The sequence below is a fragment of the Cervus canadensis genome, chromosome 6 (assembly GCF_019320065.1).
Source record: "Cervus canadensis isolate Bull #8, Minnesota chromosome 6, ASM1932006v1, whole genome shotgun sequence".
NCBI lineage: Eukaryota > Metazoa > Chordata > Mammalia > Artiodactyla > Cervidae > Cervus > Cervus canadensis.
Window position 1 is genome coordinate 80,878,359 of NC_057391.1, and position 22,350 is coordinate 80,900,708.

Sequence of the window (22,350 nt, forward strand, 5' to 3'; positions counted from 1 at the left end):
CTGGGGCTTTCCTGGGGACTCAGGTGTAAGGATTCCACCTGGAATGCAGGAGATTCAGAAGATACGGGTTTGACCCCTGGTGGGAAGGTCCCTTGGAGGAGGAAATGGCAACCCACTCCAGTATTCTTGCCTGGAGAATCCCGGGCACAGAGGAGCCTGGTGAACAGACCACTCTTGGCGGCACAAAAGGGTTGGACACGACTGAGCACAGCGCAGCACCTTATTCTCCAAATTAAATTTGAAAATGGTAATTTGATAATTATGCAGACAATTAGCTAGGATGTTTGAAATTGGGATCCTTTGGAAAAATCTGGAAGATTTGGTCAACATAATCACACTCCTGGTTGAGAGAATGGGCCTGATGACTTTTTTTTTTCCCTGACAAATAACTTTTCTTTCTTACAAATAACTTTTTCTGTTTATAAATGGGTTGTGTGTATTATAGGAATTTTTGAAAATACAGAACAGAACACATATAAAATGGAAAGAGTAACATGGAAACTTACATTACCATATGTAAACTAGATATGTAACATATGTAAACTATTTTTAAAAATAGGGAATTAGCTGTATGTCTCAGGAAACTCAAACAAGGGCTCTGTGTCAACCTTGAGGGGTGGGATGGGGAGGGAGATGGGAGGGAGGTTCAGAAGGGAGGGCATATATGTATACCTATGGCTGATTCATGTTGAGGTTTGACAGAAAACAACACAAGTCTATAAAGCGATTATCCTTCAATACAAAAATAAATTAAAAAAAAAAAAAACTACTCTTGTATTTGTTAGGATTGGGTGTGACTGAAACTGATAGGAACCCCAAGATAACAATGGCTTAAACAGGACTGAAGTATATTTTGCTCAAAGCTACATGAAGTCCAAAAGTCCAGGCTTGCGTGGGACTTCTGCTCTCCAGAGACTTTGCCAAGCCTAGACTCCTTCCAGCTCACTACTCTGCCATCCCTGCACTGAGGCCTGCCACCTCATAATCTAAGTGAGCAGAGCAGGAAGACAGCAAGAAGGAGAAGATGATAAAGAGGTCAAGGACCCATGACAGCTACTCCTAGGGAAGATTCTCAGAAATAGCAACACAAGGTGTCCATACTGTCCCGGTCGGTGGTAAGAATGTAGTCACATGGGCACATCTGCTTGCTGGGGAAACTGGGAAATGTAGTCTTTTTTTCTGGGTGGCTAGTTGCCCAGAATATTACTACAGAAGAGTTATTACTGAGGCAATTAAGGGGTCTCTGGTACTGCACTCAATATGTCAGCAAATTTGGAAAACTCAGCAGTGGCCACAGGACTGGAAAAGGTCAGTTTTCATTCCAATCCCAAAGAAAGGCAATGCCAAATAATGCTCAAACTACCACACAATTGCACTCATCTCACACACTAGTAAAGTAATGCTCAAAATTCTCCAAGCCAGGCTTCAGCAACATGTGAACCGTGAACTTCCAGATGTTCAAGCTGGTTTTAGAAAAGGCAGAGGAACCAGAGATCAAATTGCCAACATCCGCTGGATCATTGAAAAAGCAAGAGAGTTCCAGAAAAACATCTACTGCTGCTTTATTGACTATGCCAAAGCCTTTGACTATGTGGATCACAACAAACTGTGGAACATTCTTAAAGAGATGGGAATACCAGACCACCTGACCTGCCTCTTGAGAAACCTGTATGCAGGTCAGGAAGCAACAGTTAGAACTGGACATGGAACAACAGACCGGTTCCAAATCGGAGTACGTCAGGGCTGTATATTGTCACCCTGCTTATTTAACTTATATGCAGAGTACATCATGAGAAATGCTGGGCTGGAAGAAGCACAAGCTGGAATCAAGATTGCTGGGAGAAATATAAATAACCTCAGATATGCAGATGACACCACCCTTGTGGCAGAAAATGAAGAACTAAAGAGCCTCTTGATGAAAGTGAAAGAGGAGAGTGAAGAAGTTGGCCAATGATCAACATTCAGAAAACTAAGATCATGGCATCCGGTCCCATCACTTCATGGCAAATAGATGGGGAAACGATGGAAATAGTGGCTGAATTTATTTTCTCGGGCTCCAAAATCACTGCAGATGGTGATTGCAGCCATGAAATTAAAAGATGCTTACTCCTTGGAAGGAAAGTTATGATCAACCTAGACAGCATATTAAAAAGCAGAGACATTACTTTGCCAACAAAGGTCCGTCTAGTCAAGGCTATGGTTTTTCCAGTAGTCATGTATGGATGTGAGAGTTGGACTATAAAGGAAGCTGAGCACTGAAGAATTGATGCTTTTGAACTGCGGTGTTGGAGAAGACTCTTGAGAGTCCTTTGGACTGCAAGGAGATCCAACCAGTCCATCCTAAAGGAGATCAGTCCTGGGTGTTCATTGGAAGGACTGATGCTGAAGCTGAAACTCCAATACTTTGGCCCCCTGATGCGAAGAGCTGACTCATTTGAAAAGACCCTGATTCTGGAAAAGATTGAGGGCAGGAAGAGAAAGGGATGACAGAGGATGAGATGGTTGGATGGCATCACCGACTCAGTGGACATGGGTTTGGGTGGACTCCGGGAGTTGGTGATCAACAGGGAGGCCTGGCGTGCTGTGGTTCATGGGGTTGCAAAGAGTCAGACATGACTTAGTGACTGAACTGATAAACCTGCTACCAATACACCCAGAGATAGCCACTGTTAACATCTTGGTATATGTCATTCATACACACATACAAACACACACACACCTGCATACAGAAAAACATTACATTGGTACAAAAGTAATTACGGTCTTGCATTGCTGAAATTTGCCATTTGATATTGGAATACATTCTAAATAAACGCAGTTATATAATAGGTCATTTTAATGCACATTTCTCACTTTATGTTTTTTTGCTAAAGAATTAGTTGCTGTTTATTTTATATTTATTTTAAACTATGGAAATGATGTTAGACAAAAAGCAAAATTTTAGCGATTTTCTTATTTGAGTTCAAAACGGGTCGTAAAGCAATAGAGACAGCTCTCAATATCAACAGTGCATTTGGCCCAGGAACTGCTAATGAACATATAGTGCAGTGGTGGTTCAAGAATTTTTGCAGAGGAGACAAGAGCTTTGAAGATGAGGAGCGAAGCGGCTGGCTGGCCATTGGAAGCTGACGACAACTGAGAGCTGTTATCGAAGGTGATCCTCTTGTAACTAGCGAGAAGTTGTCCAAGAACTCAACATCGACCACTCTATGGTTGTTCCGTATTTGAAGCAAACTGGAAAGGTGAAAAAGGTCAATAAGTGGGCGCCTCGTGAGCTGCCTGGAAGCTTTTAAAATGGTCATTTTGAGGTCTTGTCTTCTCTCATTCTCTGTAACAACAAACCGTTTCTCCATCAGATTGTGATGTGCAATGAAAAATGGATTGTATACGACAATCGGCGACAACTGGCTCAGCAGTTGGACTGAGAAGCTCCAAAGCACTTCCCAAAGCCAAACTTACACCAAAAAAACCATCATGGCCACTGTTTGGTGGTCTGTTGCCCATCTGATGCACTACAGCTTTCTGAATCCCGGCAAAACCATTACATCTGAGAAATATGTTCAGCAAACCGATAAGACGCGCCGAAAACTGCAATGCCCTCAGCCAGTATTGGTCTACAGAAAGGGCCGACTTCTTCACGACAACACCCAACTGCACGTTGCACAACCAATGCTTCAAAAGTTGAATGAACTGGTCTACAATTTTGCCTCATCTGCCACATTTACCTGACCTCTGGCCAACCAACTACCACTTCTTCAAGCATCGCAAAAATTTTTTGCAGGAAAAATGCTTCCACAGCCAGCAAGAGGCAGAAAATGCTTTCCAAGAGTTTGTCGAATTCTGAAGCACGGATTTTATGTAACAGAAATAAGCAAACTTATTTCTCGTTGATTTCAATAGTTCCTAATTTGGTTAATAAAGATGTGCTTGAGCTTAGTTATAATGATTTAAAATTCAGAGTCTGAAACCATAATTATCTTTGCACCAATCTAATAAATATAGGAATGTATAGATATGTAGATAAAGCTACATGGTACATATATGTGCTTGAAGTACATATGTGTATATGTATGCATATTTTTATGTAAAATTTATATAAATAACATATATATTTTAACTGAAATTGAGCTCCCACCAAATATACTATTTTTTATCCTGTTTTTTTGAGAAATCACAGCTCTTAAATAAAGTCTCTTTTATAGTTTGTTTTAGCACTGAGTCATTTAAACAATTAGAGTAAGGTAATACTTTATGAATTTCTTTTAAATAATAATAGATGCTTTTATTTTGTAGGTCCTGGTTTATGAAGTTTTTGTTTATTTATTTTGAAATAATTGTAGATTCACAGGAGGTTGAAAGCCATGTACACCAAGGCCCATGCAGTCTTCCTCGGCCTCCCCCAAAGGTAACATCTTATACAATGGTGGGTCAATATCAAAAGCAATATATTGACATCAGTACAGTTCATAGAGCTTATTTAGATTTCATTAGTCATACATGGACTCATGTGTAGCTTTACATCACCACAATAAAGAAACTCAATTCTTCTATCCTTTGTACATCACTCCTTTAGAGCCAAACCCATCCCATCCCCCATTCATTCCTAATTCCTGGCAACCAAGCACCCATTCTTTATCTCCATAATTTCATGAATGTTAAGCAAATGGAATTAGATAGTATTAGTACTTTTAGGATTGGCTTTTTTCACTCATTGTAATTGTCTTGAGATTCATCTGAGTTGCTGTAGACGCCAATAGTTTGTTTCTTTTTACTGCTGAGCTGTATTCAATGGTATGGATGTGTAATACCACAGTCTGTTTAAACATTAATCAACTGGAGAACATTTGGCTAAGTTTTCAGTTCGGGGTTATCATGAATAAAGCTGCTATGGACATTCATGTACAACTTCCTATTTGGACAGAAGTGCTCACTTCTCTGGGATAAATGAGCAAGAGTATAATTCCTGGGTTGTATTATAAGTCCATCTTCAGTTCTGAAAGGAATTGCCAAACTATTTTGCAGACTCACTGTATGCAATCTACTTTTTTAAACTTAACAATATGTTGTCAACAATTTTCCTTATCGTTAAACACTTTCTATTTAATTAAATAAGACTTCCCAGGTGGCTCAGTGGTAAAGACTCTGCCTGCAATACAGGAGACATGGGTTCAATCCCTGGATCAAAAAGCTCTCCTAGAGAATGAAATATCAACCCACTCCAGGCAGTAAAGTATTTGCCTACAATTCGGGAGACCTGGATTTAATCCCTGGGTTGGGAAGATCCCCTGGAGAAGGGAACAGCTACCCACTTCAGTATTCTGGCCTGGAGAATTCCATGGACTGGGTAGTCCACAGGGTCACAAAGAGGCGGACACAGATGAGCTACTTTCACTTTCACTTCTAGTATTCTTGCCGGGGAAATCCCAAGAAGAGAGGAGCCTGTTGGGCTACGGTCCAGAGGGGTCACAAGAATCGGACACAACATAACGACTAAACAACAATGTCATTAAATATACTTCTAAAACATGCTATTCCATACTATAATATCAATCTAAATTTTAGGAATTCCTGAATTTTACGAGTATTCTTATTTTTGTGTTATAAATAATAAAATGAAAAATATTGTGGAAAAATCTTTGTGTCTATTTCTGATTATTTCCTCAGGATAAACTTTTATACATAGATATAGTGGTTTAAAGAGTATGAATGAAGGGATATCCCTGGCAGTCCAGTGCTTAAGACTCCAAGCTTCCATAGCAGGGGGTGTGGGTTTGATCCCTGGTTTGGGAACTAAGAGCCTGCATACTGTGCAGTGCAGCCAAAAAATAAAGCGAATAAAAACAAAGGGTATGGATGAACATTATAAAGTATTTTGCTTTCTGTTTTTCAAATTGTCCTACTAAAGGTTTCAATTTACAATCCCATAGCAGTATATAAGAATTAGGCAGTTATGTTTCAACACAAATTACAATCAAACAGTTAGCATTCTTAATATCTAAATAGATCTTATAAGTCACCTAGAAAAAAGAAATGCCCCAAATCAAGATGCTTTGGGCTGCAAATGATATAAAATTCCAATTAAAATTATATAAACAATAGAGAAATTTAGACGTCATATAATAACTCCAAAGGTAGGGCAACTTCTGATTTTGTTGATTTCACACAATAACTTTAAAAAGCTACCACAAAACATAGACAAATGGTAAAGGCTCTGAAGCTAGGTTGTTGGATTTACACCCTGGCCCTTCCATTTACTGAGTGTGGGACACTGAGCAAGTTACTTATCCTATTTATGCCTTAGCTTCCTATTTTGAAAATGGCTATATTAATAGTATCTATCTCATAGGTTTAAGGATGAAGAGCTAATATATGTAAAATAGCCATTAAGTGTTGACATTATCAAGAGTTCAGGTTCTTCCAGCTTTTCTGTTCTGGAATCCTTAGCATGTTAACATTATTCTCAGTCTTCAGACCTCAGGGTCACAAGATAGCTGCATTAACTCTAGGAATCTCACCCAAGAAGTCCAGAAATAGACAAGGCTAAGTAGTCTTGTCTGTTTCTTTCTTTAGAACAGGGAAACCTTTCCAAGAAGTGCCAAACAGATTTCCCTTGCATTCCACTGGCTAGTAAATAGGTTGCTCTATACCAATCTATTTAAAAAAAAAAAAAAAGGAGAATGGAATGGCTATGCTTGGTTTAGATCAATCAAGATTTACTCATTAGCTAAAACCACCTTTCCTGTGGGTAGAAACCAAACAAAATAAGTTCTTTTTAATAAGAAAAAAGAGAGAAATGGATATTGAATGAACAACCAGAATGTCTGCTATACATCACATCAGAAAAATGGGCAAACCACATGCACCAGTACTTCATAAGAGAAGAAAAGCAAATGGTAAATAAATATGAAAAAAGGCTCTTCATGATTAATGAGCAAAAGGGTACAAATTAAAAGTAGTTTCTGTATTTCTCTATTAATTTGGAAATGATGAAAAAGAATGATAATCACCTACAATACAGACAAATATATAAAATGCCTAAGAAGAAATTTTATATAAATGATGTGCAAGACCTAAATGAAGAAAATTGTAAAATTTTACTGGACAACATTAAAGAAGACCTAAGTAAATGTGGATATATACCATGTTCATGGATAGTAGGACTTGGTATCTTAATGATGTCAATTGTCCTCAAATTGGTTTAGAGATTTAAAGCAATGCCAAACAAAATCTCAATAGAGTGGGTTTTTATTTTTGAGAAACAGATATTTTATTTCTAAAATATACATGAAAGAGCAAAGGCCCCAAACTAAAGACACTCTTAAAGAAAGGAATATGGTAAGGGAGTTTTTCTTACCAGATAGCAAGACTTAAAAAAAAAAAGATAGTAGTAATTAAGATAATGTAATATTGATTCAAGGACAGGCAAATTTAGCAATAGGAACAAACAGAGGGCCCCAAAACAGACTCTCACAATATAGAAATTTCACAAATTACCATGATAATACTGAAAATCACTGAAGAAAGAAAATAAAATTACATCTCATTTCTCATCCTATATAGAAAGTAATTCAAAATTATGTGTAAAGGCAATTTGTAAAATTACTCAGAAGAAGATTCAGGTGATTATCTTTATGCTTTTAGATTAGGGAAGGATTTTCTAAATAAAACACAAAAGGCATTAACTATAAAAGACAAGATTGATACATTTCATCATATTAAAATCAAGAACTTTGTTCAAAGACATCTCAAAATGAGTAAAAAGACAAGCCATAAATTAAGGGGGAAAAAAACTAGTATTCAAAATATATAAGGAACTCCTACAAATATATTAGGAAAAGTTTTTTTTTTCTTTGTCTAAAGAAAGTAGGTAAAAGACAGATATTTCACAAAGGAGAAAAAGGACATGGCCAATAAACATATTAAAAAAAACCTCATTAGTAATAAGAAAAACAAATTAAGATGCCAATGATACATCCTTTTATATCTATCTGATTCCACCCACCTCCCTCAACCACAAATAATACCAAGTGTTGGTAAGGAGTAGGTCAGCTAGAACTCTTTAAACACTTCTGGAGGGAGCATACATTGATGTAACCACTTTGGAATACTAGCACTATTTGTAAAGTTGAATATTCACATAGCCTATGACCTAGCTGTTCCACTTGTAGGTATGCCAAGATATACACAAGAATATTTATAGTTTATATTCTCTCACCCTCCAGAAAGACTGGAAACAACCCAAATATCTGTTCAAGGAAAATGAATACATAAATTGTGGTATAGTCACATGACGGAACATTATGCAGCAGTGCAAACAGAACTATAGACGCATGTAGAAACATGGAGGGATATTTTAGGAACATCATATCGAGTTAAAAAGAAAGCAACTTGTAGAAGATTACATTATAATACCATTTATAAAAAATTCCAAATAAGCAAAATTAAGCACTTTGTTATTTAGGGGCTGTAAATATATAAAACTTTTTTTATAAACCAAAGGCATATCAATCAAAATTTTGTGGTTATCCTTGAGTGTGGTAAAAGGCAAGGACATGGATTAGGAGAAGAGCAGACACATGATGTGATGGTATTGGCAGTATTTTAAGTGTTTTCTTAAAATTTCACATATTTATTTTTTAAATTGTGGTAAAATACACATAAAATTTACCATTTTAACCCTTAAGTGTGCAGTTCAGTGGCATCAAATGCACTTACACTATTATACAATATAAATGCACATCCATTTCTAGAATTCCTTTCATCTTGTAAAATTGAAATTCTATACATTAAACAATAAATAATCTTTCCCTCCAGCCTCTGACAACCACCATTCCACTTTCCTGTGTCTATGAATTTGAGATTTCTAGTTTTCAAGTTGACAGATGGGCTCACAGGTATTCATTTATTGTCATTTCATAACTTGCATATACATGTTATATACACACACACATATTCTTTTGTATTATAAAACAGTACATATCTTATTTTTTAATGTCTTTATATCTGGAAAAATAATGACAATATCCAAGGTTGGCCAGAACATGATAAGTGCTAGCAAGCCTGTAAATTGATACAACTTTTCAGACACTTTAAACTTAACATGGTAAATTGATAAATACTTGATGGCTTTGGGGAGTAATTATGCTTTCAATTTTGGTTTCTGATTATTCATTAACAGTATATAGAAATATGATTGATTTTTGTGTGTTGACCTTGCATCTTTGCTAAATTAGTTCTAGGAAGTTTTTTCTTATTGTTGATTCTCTGGGATTTTCTATGAAGACAATGATGTTTTCTGTTAGTTTTCTTTCTTTCCAGTCTGTATGCTTTTAAATTTCTTTTTCTTGTCTTACTGTACTGGCTGGATCTTTGAGTTTAAATTTGAGTGGTAAAAGTGGACATTCTTGCCTTGTTTCTGATCTTAGAGAGAAATTTTCTTTGACAACAAAGTATGATGTTAGGTACAGGATTTTGTAGATGGCCCTTATCATGCTGAAGATGTTCCTCTTTATTTCTAGTTTTTTAAGGTTTTTTGTTTTTAACTCAATGGCTGTTGATTTTTGTCAAATGCTTCTTACATCAATTGAACGGTCATGTGGTTTTACTTTTTAGAATATTAACATAGAGTTCTCAAATTGATTTTCAAATATTGAAACAGCTTTGCCTTCCAGATTTAAATTATACTTGATAATTATACATTGATCTTAATTTTATTATTTACTTTTGACTGTGCTGGGTCTTCATTGCTTCACGCAGGCTTTCTCTAGCTGTGGTGAGCATGGGCTACTCTATTGTGATGCACTGGTTCTAGGCACATGGGCCTCAGTAGTTGCAGCACAGGGGCTCAGTAGTTGTGGTTCTCCCGCCCTAGAGGGTGCAGGCTTTGGTAGTTGTGGCACACCACTTAGTTGCTCTGCAATATGTGGGATCCTCCTGGACCAGGGATTGAACCTGTGTCTTCTGCATTCACTGGGAGGTGGATTCCTAAGCACTGGGTCACCAGGGAAGTCCTTACATGAATCATTTATGTACTGATGAATTTGGTTTGCTAATAATTTGTTGCAGCTCTTTGTATCTGCATTCAGGAGGGACCCTGGTCTCTAATTTTCTTTTTTTCGTATTATCTTTGTCTGATTTTGGTACTGATATATTTTTCTGCAAGGCAATTTGTCAACTGTATCAAAAGTCTTAGAAAAGTGCGTGCCAAAGGTTTCCCTTTTTCTTTTTTTTTTCCATTTCTAAGAATGTATTTTAATGAAATAGAGATTCTCATTACACACAGATTTTAGGTTCAGACACAACTGGATTTAAATATAAACGCATCCCCTTATTAATTGCTTAAAATTCTGTAGCTTTGTTTTCTGATGTGTAAAATTAGGATAAGAGGACCTATCTCATAGAGATGCATTAGATGAGACAATTCATACACAGTGTCCAATACCTAGTAAACTCAAAAGTAAACGATCGTGTTATATGTTTTACTCCCCTCTAGTCTGTCCAGATGGAAAGACATCATCTTTGCTCCCATATTAACTCTGAATCTCCTTATTGGTGGATATTCAGTCTCCTCATCTGTGAGGAGATGTGCTAGACGTTGAAAAGGCAAAGGAAAAAAAAAAAAAAAGTCCTTGCCATGAGGGAGCTCAATCTGTTAGAGAGACAGAGGCGCAAACGAACCAGTATCATGCAATGTAACAGCATTATAATGGGGCGTCTGCCCTAGGGGGAGCGGACCCTGGAGCCGCACTCTGGTCGTCACCGAAGCTGAGGGACCGGGAAGTAGGCCTGCAACTTCTCTAGCGTAGCCTCGGGAAGTGGTAGGGGCCTTTCAGACTGGCTGTTTCCACAGCAACGGGACTAGCCACCCTCTAGTGGCGTCAACCGTCAAGCCTTCTAACCTCCGAGGCCCGCGGACGCTTGGCGGTAAACGTAACACATCGAGTTCCAAGAGTCTGATTGGCTCTGTCGGGGTGGGGGGCGGGAGTTAGCAGGGAGGGGCGTGGCCCAGTCGTCTCCCAAGGGTGAGTTTTTTTTCTAGCAGAGCGGAAGCCGACCTCTCCTGTCCCGGAAGTGCAAGCTCGGAGGTCTGCCAGGTGTGGATTCCGCCGGCAAGGCGGCTTCTTTCGAGATGCCAGGGGCAGCCGCCAAGGGCTCGGAGCTGTCCGAGAGGATCGAGAGTTTCGTGGAGGCGCTGAAGCGGGGCGGCGGGCGGCGCAGCTCCGAGGACATGGCCCGGGAGACTCTGGGACTGCTTCGCCGCATTATCACGGACCACCGCTGGAGCAATGCAGGTGAGGCAGGCCTCGCCCCTTTCTGATCCCGATCCCCAGGCGGAAAGTCGTCCAGGCCCCACGCCGCTCGCTTCTCGCCCTCACCTTTTCTCTTTGGGCTGTAGGGGAGCTGATGGAACTGATCCGCAGAGAAGGCCGGAGGATGACGGCCGCGCAACCCTCAGAGACCACCGTGGGCAACATGGTGCGGAGAGTGCTCAGAATCATCCGGGAGGAGTATGGCAGGTCAGGCCCACATCCTGAACCGGGGCTTGGGCCCAGTGAAGCTTTTTGCACGGGCCCCTCTCTCCCCCTGCTTGGAGCCTTTGTTGGAGCTGAGCAGCTGTCGTTACTTAAATGACCACATCTCTGACCCCAACTCCTTTGGGTCTTGTTGCCTTCGTAGACTCCACGGACGCAGCGACGAGAGCGATCAGCAGGAGTCTCTGCACAAACTCTTGACATCCGGGGGCCTGAGCGAGGATTTCCGTTCCCATTATGCTCAACTCCAGTCCAACATCATTGAGGCAATTAATGAGCTGCTGGTGGAACTGGGTGAGTCCTGATCCTTAGGTGTACAGGACAAGTTGCAGGCAGATGAGGGAACAGAAGACCCTGGAAGTTGTTCATAAGCAGAGATGGGAGATAACCAGTCTTCTGGTTCTCAGAGGTTTGCCCTCATCCTGATTATGAACGATTGGAATAGGTGGCAAGACTAAGATAACCCTCTCTACATTTCTTTACAGACTGACCCCACTGCAAATCCACTGTGGCAGAGGCTGTTTGGGAAGAGCTTTTATTTTTTAAGATGAACCTCTGAAAACCACAGTTGATAAACCCTTTTTCACTCAACTTCTTGAAATTTTACAGACACACACACACATACATATCCATATGCATACACACAAGCCACTTCTATCCCCCCTGTCTCTGTGACCTAGGAGACCAGATATTTATTGCCCTGAGTGTTCCCAGGAAAGGAAGAAACTGGGTCTGTCTGTGCGCTGAGCTGCTTGCACTGAGCTGCTTCTTCCAAATTCCTCCCCTGTTTTTCTTCTGTGTCCTCCCTGTCAGGTGGAGGCGTTGTGGCCACCTTTTGGAGGAGGAATTCTTTTAGAGGGAAGCTCTGTTTACCCTACTGTCAGCACTTTCAGTTTCCCAGATGGGACATTTCTTGCCTAAATTCATTGTCTTCAAAGTCAGTTGTAAAGAACTAGCTTTGGGGCGGGCTAGGGGTGAGGGGAGTAAGTTGATGAGTAGGGGTACTGCTGGGCGAGACAGTAGGCTGAGAGCTTGGGAGACAGAAAACCCTGGAGGGAGGGGCTTTTAAGGCAATAGGACATTTCATGTTTAGTCCATTGACCATGTGTTACCAGGCTCTGCTAGGTGGGCAGTGTACAAGAAGGGCACACGTCCCTTTCTGTTCAAGTCTGTGTTGTAGCATGGCTGTGTCGTATTTTCCATGCAAAACTGGCTTCTTGCAGAAGGGACAACAGAGAACATCGCAGCCCAGGCCTTGGAGCACATCCACTCCAACGAGGTCATCATGACCATCGGCTTCTCCCGCACAGTGGAGGCGTTCCTCAAAGAGGCCGCCCGAAAGAGGAAATTCCATGTCATCGTGGCAGAGTGTGCACCTTTCTGTCAGGTATGGGGACTGCTGGAGCCGCTAAGAAAAGTTTAAAATGAGGAGAGAATAAAGGAGAGGTCGGTGGGCTCCAGGCCATCTTTGAATTGATGCGATTCAAACGTTGAGGAGATAGAGTAAAACATTGAAGAGAATTTCACGTTGTTGATCCTGTGAACATTCTTAAAGTATTCATTTAAGGAAGTTGAGTGAACTACTTGGCCTAAGAAAAGATAAATATTAGTTCTTTCAGAAATCAGAATAGGGTAAATAACCTTGGGGATGACTGATGCTTCGTCTGACCTCAGTCAGTCTTCAGGTAAATAATAGGTCTCCAGAAAGGAAATATGTAAGGATGCAAGGATGTTGTAAAATAATGAGCCAGGAGCTGTCCTGTGCACTCTGCCCAGTTACACAAGCAAGTTGTATTTCCAGTTCTGTGCCTGTCCCAGCACTGCTGGGGAGTAATAAACATTAATTAGCTTCCCCTGGGCTTCCTGTCGCTTCCCAGAGAACACCTACCAGATGAGTTAGTTACCTGTTGGAAGTTGCATGTTGGATATGCCCAGTGTCACACAGTCCCCCAGATCCAGTTATGTTTGAAAGCTTTTTCTCTCTCTCCCACTCTTCCTCTCAGCATCAGCCTTTCTCTCCAAATGCAGGGTCATGAGATGGCAGTCAATTTGTCCAAAGCAGGTATTGAGACAACTGTCATGACTGATGCTGCCATTTTTGCTGTTATGTCAAGAGTCAACAAGGTGGGTGCATTTGAGTTATATTACGTCAAATTTATGAAGATTATACTTTAAAATATTAATATCTGCCCCCCCTCCCTGGCCCCAATATCTATAAGAAGAGAGGAGAGTTTCTAGTACCTTTTGAAAACACATACATGGACCTTTTAAGTCTCTTATTCTATTAATATTGATCCCCCCTCTTTATTCCTCCCTTGGCTGCTGCTGCTGCTAAGTTGCTTCAGTCATATCCAACTCTGTGCGACCCCATAGACAGCAGCCCACCAGGCTCCCTTGTCCCTGGGATTCTCCAGGCAAGAATACTGGAATGGGTTGTCACTTCCTTCTCCATTGCATGAAAGTGAAAAGTGAAAGTGAAGTCACTCAGTCGTGTTCAACTCCTAGCGACCCCATGGACTGCAACCTACCAGGCTCCTCTGTCCATGGGACTCTCCAGGCAAGAGTACTGGAGTGGGGTGCCATTTCCTTCTCTGTCCTCCCTTGGAGGCACCTCATTTTGGTTAAAGGATTGAAAGGAATGAAATGGGACTAAGCTAATCATGTCAGCCTCTTAGAGATCTGGTAGAGAGCTGCCCACTTCTGCTCAGAGAGCTTGGTAGTGGTGGATGGTAGAAGAAAGGCTTCCCACTTCTCAGGAGGTGTGGCAGATAGATTTCCAGAGAAGACAGGGCTAAGAGCAATAAACACTGCAGTTTTCTGTCCTGTACTGTGTTCATTTTTCCCTTGGGAATCCACTTTTATACTAGAACTTGTGGTCTGAACCTAGAATCCCTTTCCCTCTCCTGGTGTGTGACCTCCACGCCCACCCCCTGCTAATTGCCAAGACTGGGGGCTAAGCATTCAGGCGCTCATGCCCAATGGCCTGTTGAAGGCTCTGTTCTCAGGATGGCTCGCTTCTTTCTTCCTGTCCCAAAGGTGATCATTGGCACAAAGACCATCCTGGCCAACGGTGCCCTGCGAGCTGTGGCAGGAACTCATACTCTAGCTCTGGCAGCAAAACACCATTCCACCCCACTCATCGTCTGTGCTCCTATGTTCAAGCTTTCCCCACAGGTATGTCTGTCTGTCTCTAGCCAACAGAAGGAAGTCAAAGTATAGGTTTGAACTCTTTAACCTTCAACCTTCTCACTCTGGGACTTCTCTTTTTCCGCATTTACTCAGTGGATTAGACCCAGTGGAGACTGGAAAAGGTCACAGTAGTCTTGATCCAGGAAGAGCCATTGATAGTTACAACCTTTCAGCTTTAGGAGGTCAAAATTGTAAGGTCAGGATAACATGTAGTTGGGGAAGGCCCTTTGTCTACATTGCCACCTCTCCCCTGTCACCCTGACCATTTTTGAAAATGCCAAGCAAGTTGAAACTAGAAACATAGAAATTGGTTTTTATTTGTCATAATTCCAGGAACTGTATTCTGTAGCCTGAACACAAGCAGTTACTAAGTAGTCATTTTACCAGTGATAGAAACTACTTGCTTTGAAAATAACAACCTATCTATAGGTGTCTACTTATTAAAAAATTGAAGTGAAATTCACATAATACACAATTAACCATTTTAAAATGTACAGTTCAGTGGCATTTAGTACATTCACAGCATTGTGCAACTACCACTCTTTAGTTTCAGAATTTTTTCATCATCCCAGAGAAACACTCTGTACCCATTAAGTAATCACTCCCTTCTTTCTTTTCCCCATCTCCTAGTGATTGCTAATCTGCTTTGAGTCTCTATGGATTTGCTTAATTTTGATATTTCACATAAAAGAAGTCATACAGTATGGACCCTTTTGTTTCTGATTTCTAAATACTCTGGGAGTTCATCTGAGTTATAGCACGTACTTTGTTCCTTTTTTGTGACTGAATAATGTTCTGTTGTGTGGCTATACCACAATTTAATCATCCATTCATCTGTTGATCAGCATCTGGGTTATTTCTACCTTCTGGCTTTTGTAAGTAATGCTGCAATAAGCCTTTGTAATCAAGTGTCTGGATGTCTTTTTATTTCTCTTGGGTGTATACCTGAAAGTCAAAGTGTCAGATCTCTCTTTTTCTCTTCCTAATTTTTCCTTTTCCAGTTCCCCAATGAAGAAGATTCATTTCACAAGTTCGTGGCTCCTGAAGAAGTCCTGCCTTTCACAGAAGGTACAGAAGTTGCTTGAATGTGTATGGCACACGCAGTTGGTGTGTTTTGGATTTTTGTATATATTTGTTTTGGTCTTTTGGTGGTCAATGGGATTGAATGTCGTTGGGCTGTGTTTTATTAATCATACTTCTTGTGGGGACTGTTCTCTTTAGCAACTTAGAGTGTTTGCAGACCTGACCTAATCCATGTTCATTTTCTTCTGAAACTAATATATTTTAGCTGACTTATGGGGACTATGTGGGGTTGGATCACCCGGCATTGACTGGGATTGGCTTTGCAAGTTGAAATACAGGCAACAGCCCAATCAGAAAGTGTACTTGATTTTGGTTGCTGCAGGGAGTCATTTTGGTGATGTGACTGCTAAAGGAAGCAGGCTCTGAAATGTTACTTATAAAACTTGCCTGTAGTCTGGACACTTTTGTGTGTTGGTGACCTTTACTCTTCTTCTGAAGGCAGCAGCTTTGCTCAGTGAGCTTGCTGCCTCATCAACAGTTTGCATGGTCTTTAACATCCTCCGGGAGCAAAACATAGTACCTGGAGTGCTAATTCTTCTTGGAAATTTAATAACTTCACCATTTATTCAAACATTCATTCTTTCAAGAAAGATTTATGACTCTTGAGCACCCACTGTGTATCCAGCACTATTTCAGGCACTAGGGATATAACAGTGATTAACACAGATGGGCCCTGCTCCCCCAGAGTTTAAATCATGTTGCAAAAGACAGACAAGAATATGTCAGGGCATGAAGTGTTTTAGGAAGAAAATACGGATGATATGATGGAAAGTGACTAGGGGACTACCTTAGACTGGGGAAGGGACTTAATGAGATGGCATTTCAGCTGATTCCTGAAGGAATAGAGCCTGCCACGTGAAGGTGAAGGAAAGAGTTTCCAGATGTTGGTGCAAAAGACCCGAGTTAGGTACATGCTTAGCCAGTTGGAAAAGATGGCCATGTGGCTGGAGAGTAATGAGCAAGAGGGAGAGCGATACGGCCTATAGTGTAGTGCAGTGGGGAGGGCCCAAATCTTGACGGCTGCAATCCCGAATTTGAAACTTTTTTTGCCTTTCTATGGGAAGGTATTGGAGAGTCGTAGACACAGGGCAGATCATGATCAGACGTCTTTTCTTCTGGTTTATATTTTGCTACAGCTTCACTTCCTTGGGGTGGCAAGTATCCCTGTGTTATTGAGCCTAGAATCCATGAGATACTTATTAGAACAGGAGCCTTGGTTTTGTCTTTAGCTCGTGTGATTGCCTTTCAGGGGACATCTTGGAGAAGGTCAGTGTCCATTGCCCCGTGTTTGACTACGTCCCTCCAGAGCTCATTACTCTGTTTATCTCCAACATTGGTGGGAATGCACCTTCCTACATCTACCGCCTGATGAGTGAACTCTACCATCCTGACGATCACATCCTATAACCACCACTCGTCCTAAGCAGAATCTGCTTAGGCAAAGACAGAACGGAGAGGAGATTTCTGTGCCACGACTGAAATGCATCTTCCTTGTAATGGGGGAGCGAACAAGAGTCAGCCTTAGAAAACCTGATACTGTTTCCTGCCATTGCGGTCATCCCATAACTGAGATGCATCTCCAGGACTGTTCTTTGTCTCTTGGATCTTACAGAGCCAGCAGAGCTTGATCTCTTGATTTTGGAGCCTCTTAGTGACTTGGAGTATCTGTTTCAGGAACTTAAACTTCCTGGTTCAGTGGTGTTTTAAACACAACACCGAAGACTTGCTGGGCTACAGGTTTTTGCTCAGAAATGACTGCCACACCTTTTCCGAGGCCGTGCCAATAAAAGCTGCTTGAAGGTTCCTGAGTTGGTTTATTTATTGTTCTGCTCCGACTGAACTGCCTGAAACAGCAGCAGCAGAGCCCTTTGGTGTTTTCATAGAGGGCAGTAATTAGAGGTAACAGCCTGAAACAGAAATTCAGATGAAAGTATTTATGATTTCCTTTATAACTCACTGGAAATGGTCCCAAACAACTCGTTAATAATCCAAGACAGTGGTTCCAAAATCTCTGATCATCAGAATCATCTGGGAGCTTAAGAAAATATACACTCTCAGCCTCCATCTCAGACCTACTGTGTCTGATCTCTGGGTTGGCTTAGAGTGTCCTGGGAATATGCTTAGAGCGTCCCGGAAAAGGACCCCCTCGTGAACTATTAATAGAACTGCAAATTGGTGCAACCTTTTCCAGGGAAATTTTCAACCTTCTAGATTTATTTTTGCAAGCACAGAGAGACATAGGCAAGAATGTCCATTGTAGCAGCTGTAATGTCACAGCCTAAGGGTCCAGCAATATAGCATTTTGTATTCTGTTAGTTAAAAACAAGAAAGGTTTTTAAATGTGACCTACTTGATGATGTATACATTGCAATAGAGGTTTCAAAAGGTGACTTGAGATCAGTGTCTGGATTAAAAACATTTTGATTGATTCATCTGGTATTTAATTTGAATTAGTTACCAGTATTTTAAAATCTGGATGTTACACATTAGATAAATTCGGATTTCTTCCGTCTCCTGAAGATTTGGTGAACTCTGGGCCCGCATTCCCAAATGGCAACAATTTGACTATAGGTGGATAGCTTCTAATTCTAGTAAATGGGAACCCCGTTTTCTACAATTCCAAGCCAGGTTTGCAAAACTCATTTATATTGTCTGCTGAACCTTTATGGGCATCTGAGTTGTGACCCTTGTGTTAATGCATGGGATAGATATATAAACAAGTCTATTTTATATTCTATTAACCAAAAGCAAGCTGGGAAAAAAAACCAAGCTGCAGAGCAATCTGCATGAAATGACCCTTAGCTCCTTAAAACAAATTATGTGGATGCACAGGATAAAAATCTGGAAGAATTAACACCAAACCGTAGCAAGCAGAAGGATAGTTTCTGATTTTATTTAGGATATTGTTTCTATTCTTCATGTGTGCTACTTTAGTGATTTATGTTTTCAAAAAGCCTCCTCAGGTCAGATGATCTGGATGCCATGTTTGGAAAGCATGGTGCAAAGCAAACTTCTTCTCAGGGCCAAGATCCCCCGAGTGTGCAAGGGAATCCCCCTGGGATGCTTGTCACAAAGTCAACCTCTGACATCAGTGTCTATGAGGCAGAAGGTGGAAGTTCTAGGAATCTGCATGTTTAACAAGCATCTCAAGGGATTTTACCAGGTGATTTGATATTTGTGTTTTGGTAAACACTGGCCAGAAGGTAGACAATGAGGGAAAGGCCTCTACTCTGATCCTACTTGACATGGGCAGATCTTTGCCTTCAGACCCTGAGAGAGGAAAAAGGCAAGACTGAAAAGAGTCAGTCTAAAGAACTGACCTGAAAGCTCTCTGACCCAGAAGAGCCTGGCTCACGCAGGTCTTTGTTGTCAATTATTTCTTAAAACATCTAAGACCGCATGCTTTCTCAGTAAAGTGGCTTGTAGCTACCCGTTTCGAGAAGTCTTTGAAGGCACCCATCCTAACAGCGGCTTGCCTGAATGTGACTGTGCTCTGGAGGAAGAGCAGGAGGGATTTAAATCTGTTTCTGAAAGTCTGTTATGATACTTGTCCTTTGTGCATCTTAGTCTCTGGGTCTAAAGTTAGCACCAGCATCCTTCCCAGGCATCCCTGAGATAGACGAAGGTCACCAGGGTAGAGGCTTGCTGTCTGCAGCCGGCTCTTACAGCGCCTGCGACAGAGCTGCACAGATGTGGATTCTTTGGACTTTAGAACTTCAATTAAGCAAATCCCACTACGCTATTTATATACCTCGCTTTTTTATTTCTTTCTCTCCCTTTTCCTGCTTGAGGAAGAGTAAATATTGGAAAGGGAGAACCTTATCTAAGCAGGGGGACACCGAGGTGTTCTTGTCAGCTTACTACCTGTCAACCTTTGTTTGAACTTGCTTCCCACCCCTGCCTTTGCAGCAGAACTCAGAAGCTCGTTTAAAAACAGTGGTAGCTTAGAATTAATCAGGGATTCCATGGACATGAAAGTCTTCCTGAATATGCTAAATAAACCAAGTTAGATCACTCACTCCATAGAGTTTGTAAAGACATGTTTTCCCACGGTTTGTATCTTCCAATTTGGACGGCGGGCAGGAAAGGCACAAGTTCCTGGAACTCAAATAAGGAACAGAAATTCCTAATATAGCCTCCTAAGAGAAGTCTCTGAAAAATACTCTACCAAGAAAAACTGAAGTGTAAAGTGATACCTCAAAAGAAATGCCGGTACTCGCAAGATCGTAAGTTTCACAGATGTGCCTGAAAGCCATTTCTCAATGTGAGCTGTTGCAGCAGTCTTTGGGTTCATGAAGGCTGCCCGGCTCACAGGTTCACCCCGGAGCTCCCTGACTCTGACACCACATGTGTAGACCTCAGTACAACAGCATGCTTTGCCATAAAGATAGTACCAGATGGGGATGTCACTACTGTAAAGGCTCCATACTATCCACCCGTCCTCGCAAAAACTACTCTGCAGACATGTACCCAGCTGACACAAAGGAGCTATTTTGAAATGTGGTTTGGAAGTGTTTTTCTTATCTGGTCTACTTTGCTCTGAATTACCCTTTCATTCACCAAACAGTTGTTCCAGGATGTTGCACAATGGCTAAGCAATTACTATTAATAAAGAGCTATGGTCTAAGCTTTCAACCTTCACAACACGCGGGGCTGCCTTCAAGCCTAACCGCACTTGAAATGATCATCTCCTGATGTTTATATTAAGTACTGCCATGACAAGAAGGGGCCTTTCAGTAGTGTATTTGCAGGCATGTTATTTTCATTTAGAATTAAGACCTGCCTAGAGAAGGAAGCTACTTAAAAACTTGACAAGATTCATAATTTATATGTAAAATTCTACAGTTAACTACTATTAAAGAGAGGTGGTAGCATATTTAAGTAATGATAGACCAAGGGCAGTGATAAACTAATGATAGACTAACTCCAGACCAACTTTTCTTTTTTTTTTTTAAATCACAGTTGGATACTCTTTTCTCTTAAAGTAAATATGAGCAAACTGTTTAGTCAGGCAAGTTGTACAGGGAAAATCTGGCCAAATCCAGCTTCTTCACACCGCTACTTGAGTCATGCTAGTTTGCTGGCTCGATAGATTGCAAAATATTAGATACTCAGATTTCCACAGTCTTTGATCAGGTTGCCTGAGCTTTATCAGATGTTTCTAGATAAAACTGAGTGCTCTGTGACAAATGGGTATGGGATGAAAGTGATTCTAAGGCTTGAAAAGTCCTAAACCATAGGATAACTTTTTTTATTGCCTCCACTATTTCTGCATCAATACGTTTAGAAGGGACTCACTAGAGGTTACTGAATGATAAATGAATAAATGGAGGGATAGAAGGGAGGAAGGGTTTATTTGGTGCAGATTATCCAGATTTTTGGTTTCCCAGGCTTCCTTCTTTTCCTCTCTTCTGAGCCCACATTTTGCCATCTCAGTGTTGATGAACACCTTCAGCTGAGAAGGGGTGAAAACAGGCATGATATACAGTGGCAAACGCAGCAGTCAGTTCTCATTGTTAGCCTGCTTGTGTAAAGGGTTTTGATGGAAGGGGGTGCACTTCAGTGGAAAACAGATAAGGAGAGCCTGGTTCTTTGTGCCAGAAACTGCTCTTCCCTCCTTTCAGGGATGCTGGTGCTGGCCCCCAGCTGAGGCTTCCACTGAAGCTGGTGGTTGTCAATGCTGTCTAGGAAATGATGGGCTGCGTCTGTTCTCCCTTGGCATGGCTTCCTCAGCCCCCAACACATCTCCAGAACTTGGCCCTGAGCCCCCTCCTGCTCTGACCTGTTAGGGTTGCCTTGTTCTTTTTACTGTCTGTTAGGCTCAGATCCCAGCTGTTGATTTGTGTCTGACCTTTTCCCTTGCTCTGATGTCTGATTGCTAGATCCTCTTCATTTTCAGCTACTCAAGGAGTTCCACCTCCCCACCTGGGTTCTGGAATTTGCCCTAGCCCCCTCCCTAGCCTCTCCTTTTCCTTCTAGCCTACACTTTAAGCTTTGCCAAATTTCTGTCTTAGAAAAAATTCATGTATTTTTGGCCACATGGCTTGTTGGGATTTTAGTTTCCCGGCCAGGGATAAAACCCAGTGAGAGCATGTGAGAGAGTCCTAACCATTGGACGGCCCAGGGAATTCCTACCTTGAGCTTTTCTGATACTAGCTTCTCAGTTGAGTTCAGTTGCTCAGTCATGTCTGACTCTTTGAGACCCCATGGACTGCAGCACTTCCCTGTCCATCACCAACTCCTGGAGCTTGCTCAAACTCATATCCATCAACTTGGTGATGCCATCCAACCATCTCATCCTCTATCGTCCCCTTCTCCTCCTGCCTTCAGTCTTTGCCAGCATCAGGGTCTTTTCCAATGAGTCAATTCTTTGCATCAGGTGGCCAAAGTATTGGAGCTTCAGCTTCAGCATCAGTCCTTCCAATGAATATTCAGACTGATTTCCTTTAGGATTGACTGGTTTGATCTCCTTGCAGTCCAAGGGACTCTTCAAGAGTCTTCTCCAACACCACAGTTCAAAAGCATCAGTTCTTCAGTGCTCAGCTTT

The 22,350-nt window shown here is 41.3% G+C and overlaps 1 protein-coding gene across 1 annotated transcript; it reads left to right on the forward strand.

Moving 5' to 3' along the window:
- Window positions 1-11,046: 11,046 nt before the first annotated feature.
- EIF2B2 (eukaryotic translation initiation factor 2B subunit beta) lies at window positions 11,047-17,606 on the forward strand. Its single transcript, XM_043472574.1, has 8 exons — window positions 11,047-11,291; window positions 11,396-11,516; window positions 11,677-11,825; window positions 12,755-12,918; window positions 13,560-13,655; window positions 14,568-14,705; window positions 15,722-15,788; window positions 17,053-17,606. Exons 1-8 carry the CDS (start codon window positions 11,129-11,131, stop codon window positions 17,208-17,210), a joined length of 1,056 nt encoding a protein of 351 aa, XP_043328509.1. The 5' UTR covers window positions 11,047-11,128; the 3' UTR covers window positions 17,211-17,606.
- Window positions 17,607-22,350: the final 4,744 nt, after the last annotated feature.

What these genes read in the sequence shown, in the direction of transcription:
- EIF2B2 (XM_043472574.1), top strand. Translation starts at nt 11,129, where the DNA reads ATGCCAGGGGCAGCCGCCAAGGGCTCGGAGCTGTCCGAGAGGATCGAG. An exon ending in CCACCGCTGGAGCAATGCAG is followed by an intron (nt 11,292 to 11,395) that starts GTGAGGCAGGCC and finishes TTTGGGCTGTAG; the next exon opens with GGGAGCTGATGGAACTGATC. An exon ending in TGTTCAAGCTTTCCCCACAG is followed by an intron (nt 14,706 to 15,721) that starts GTATGTCTGTCT and finishes TTCCTTTTCCAG; the next exon opens with TTCCCCAATGAAGAAGATTC.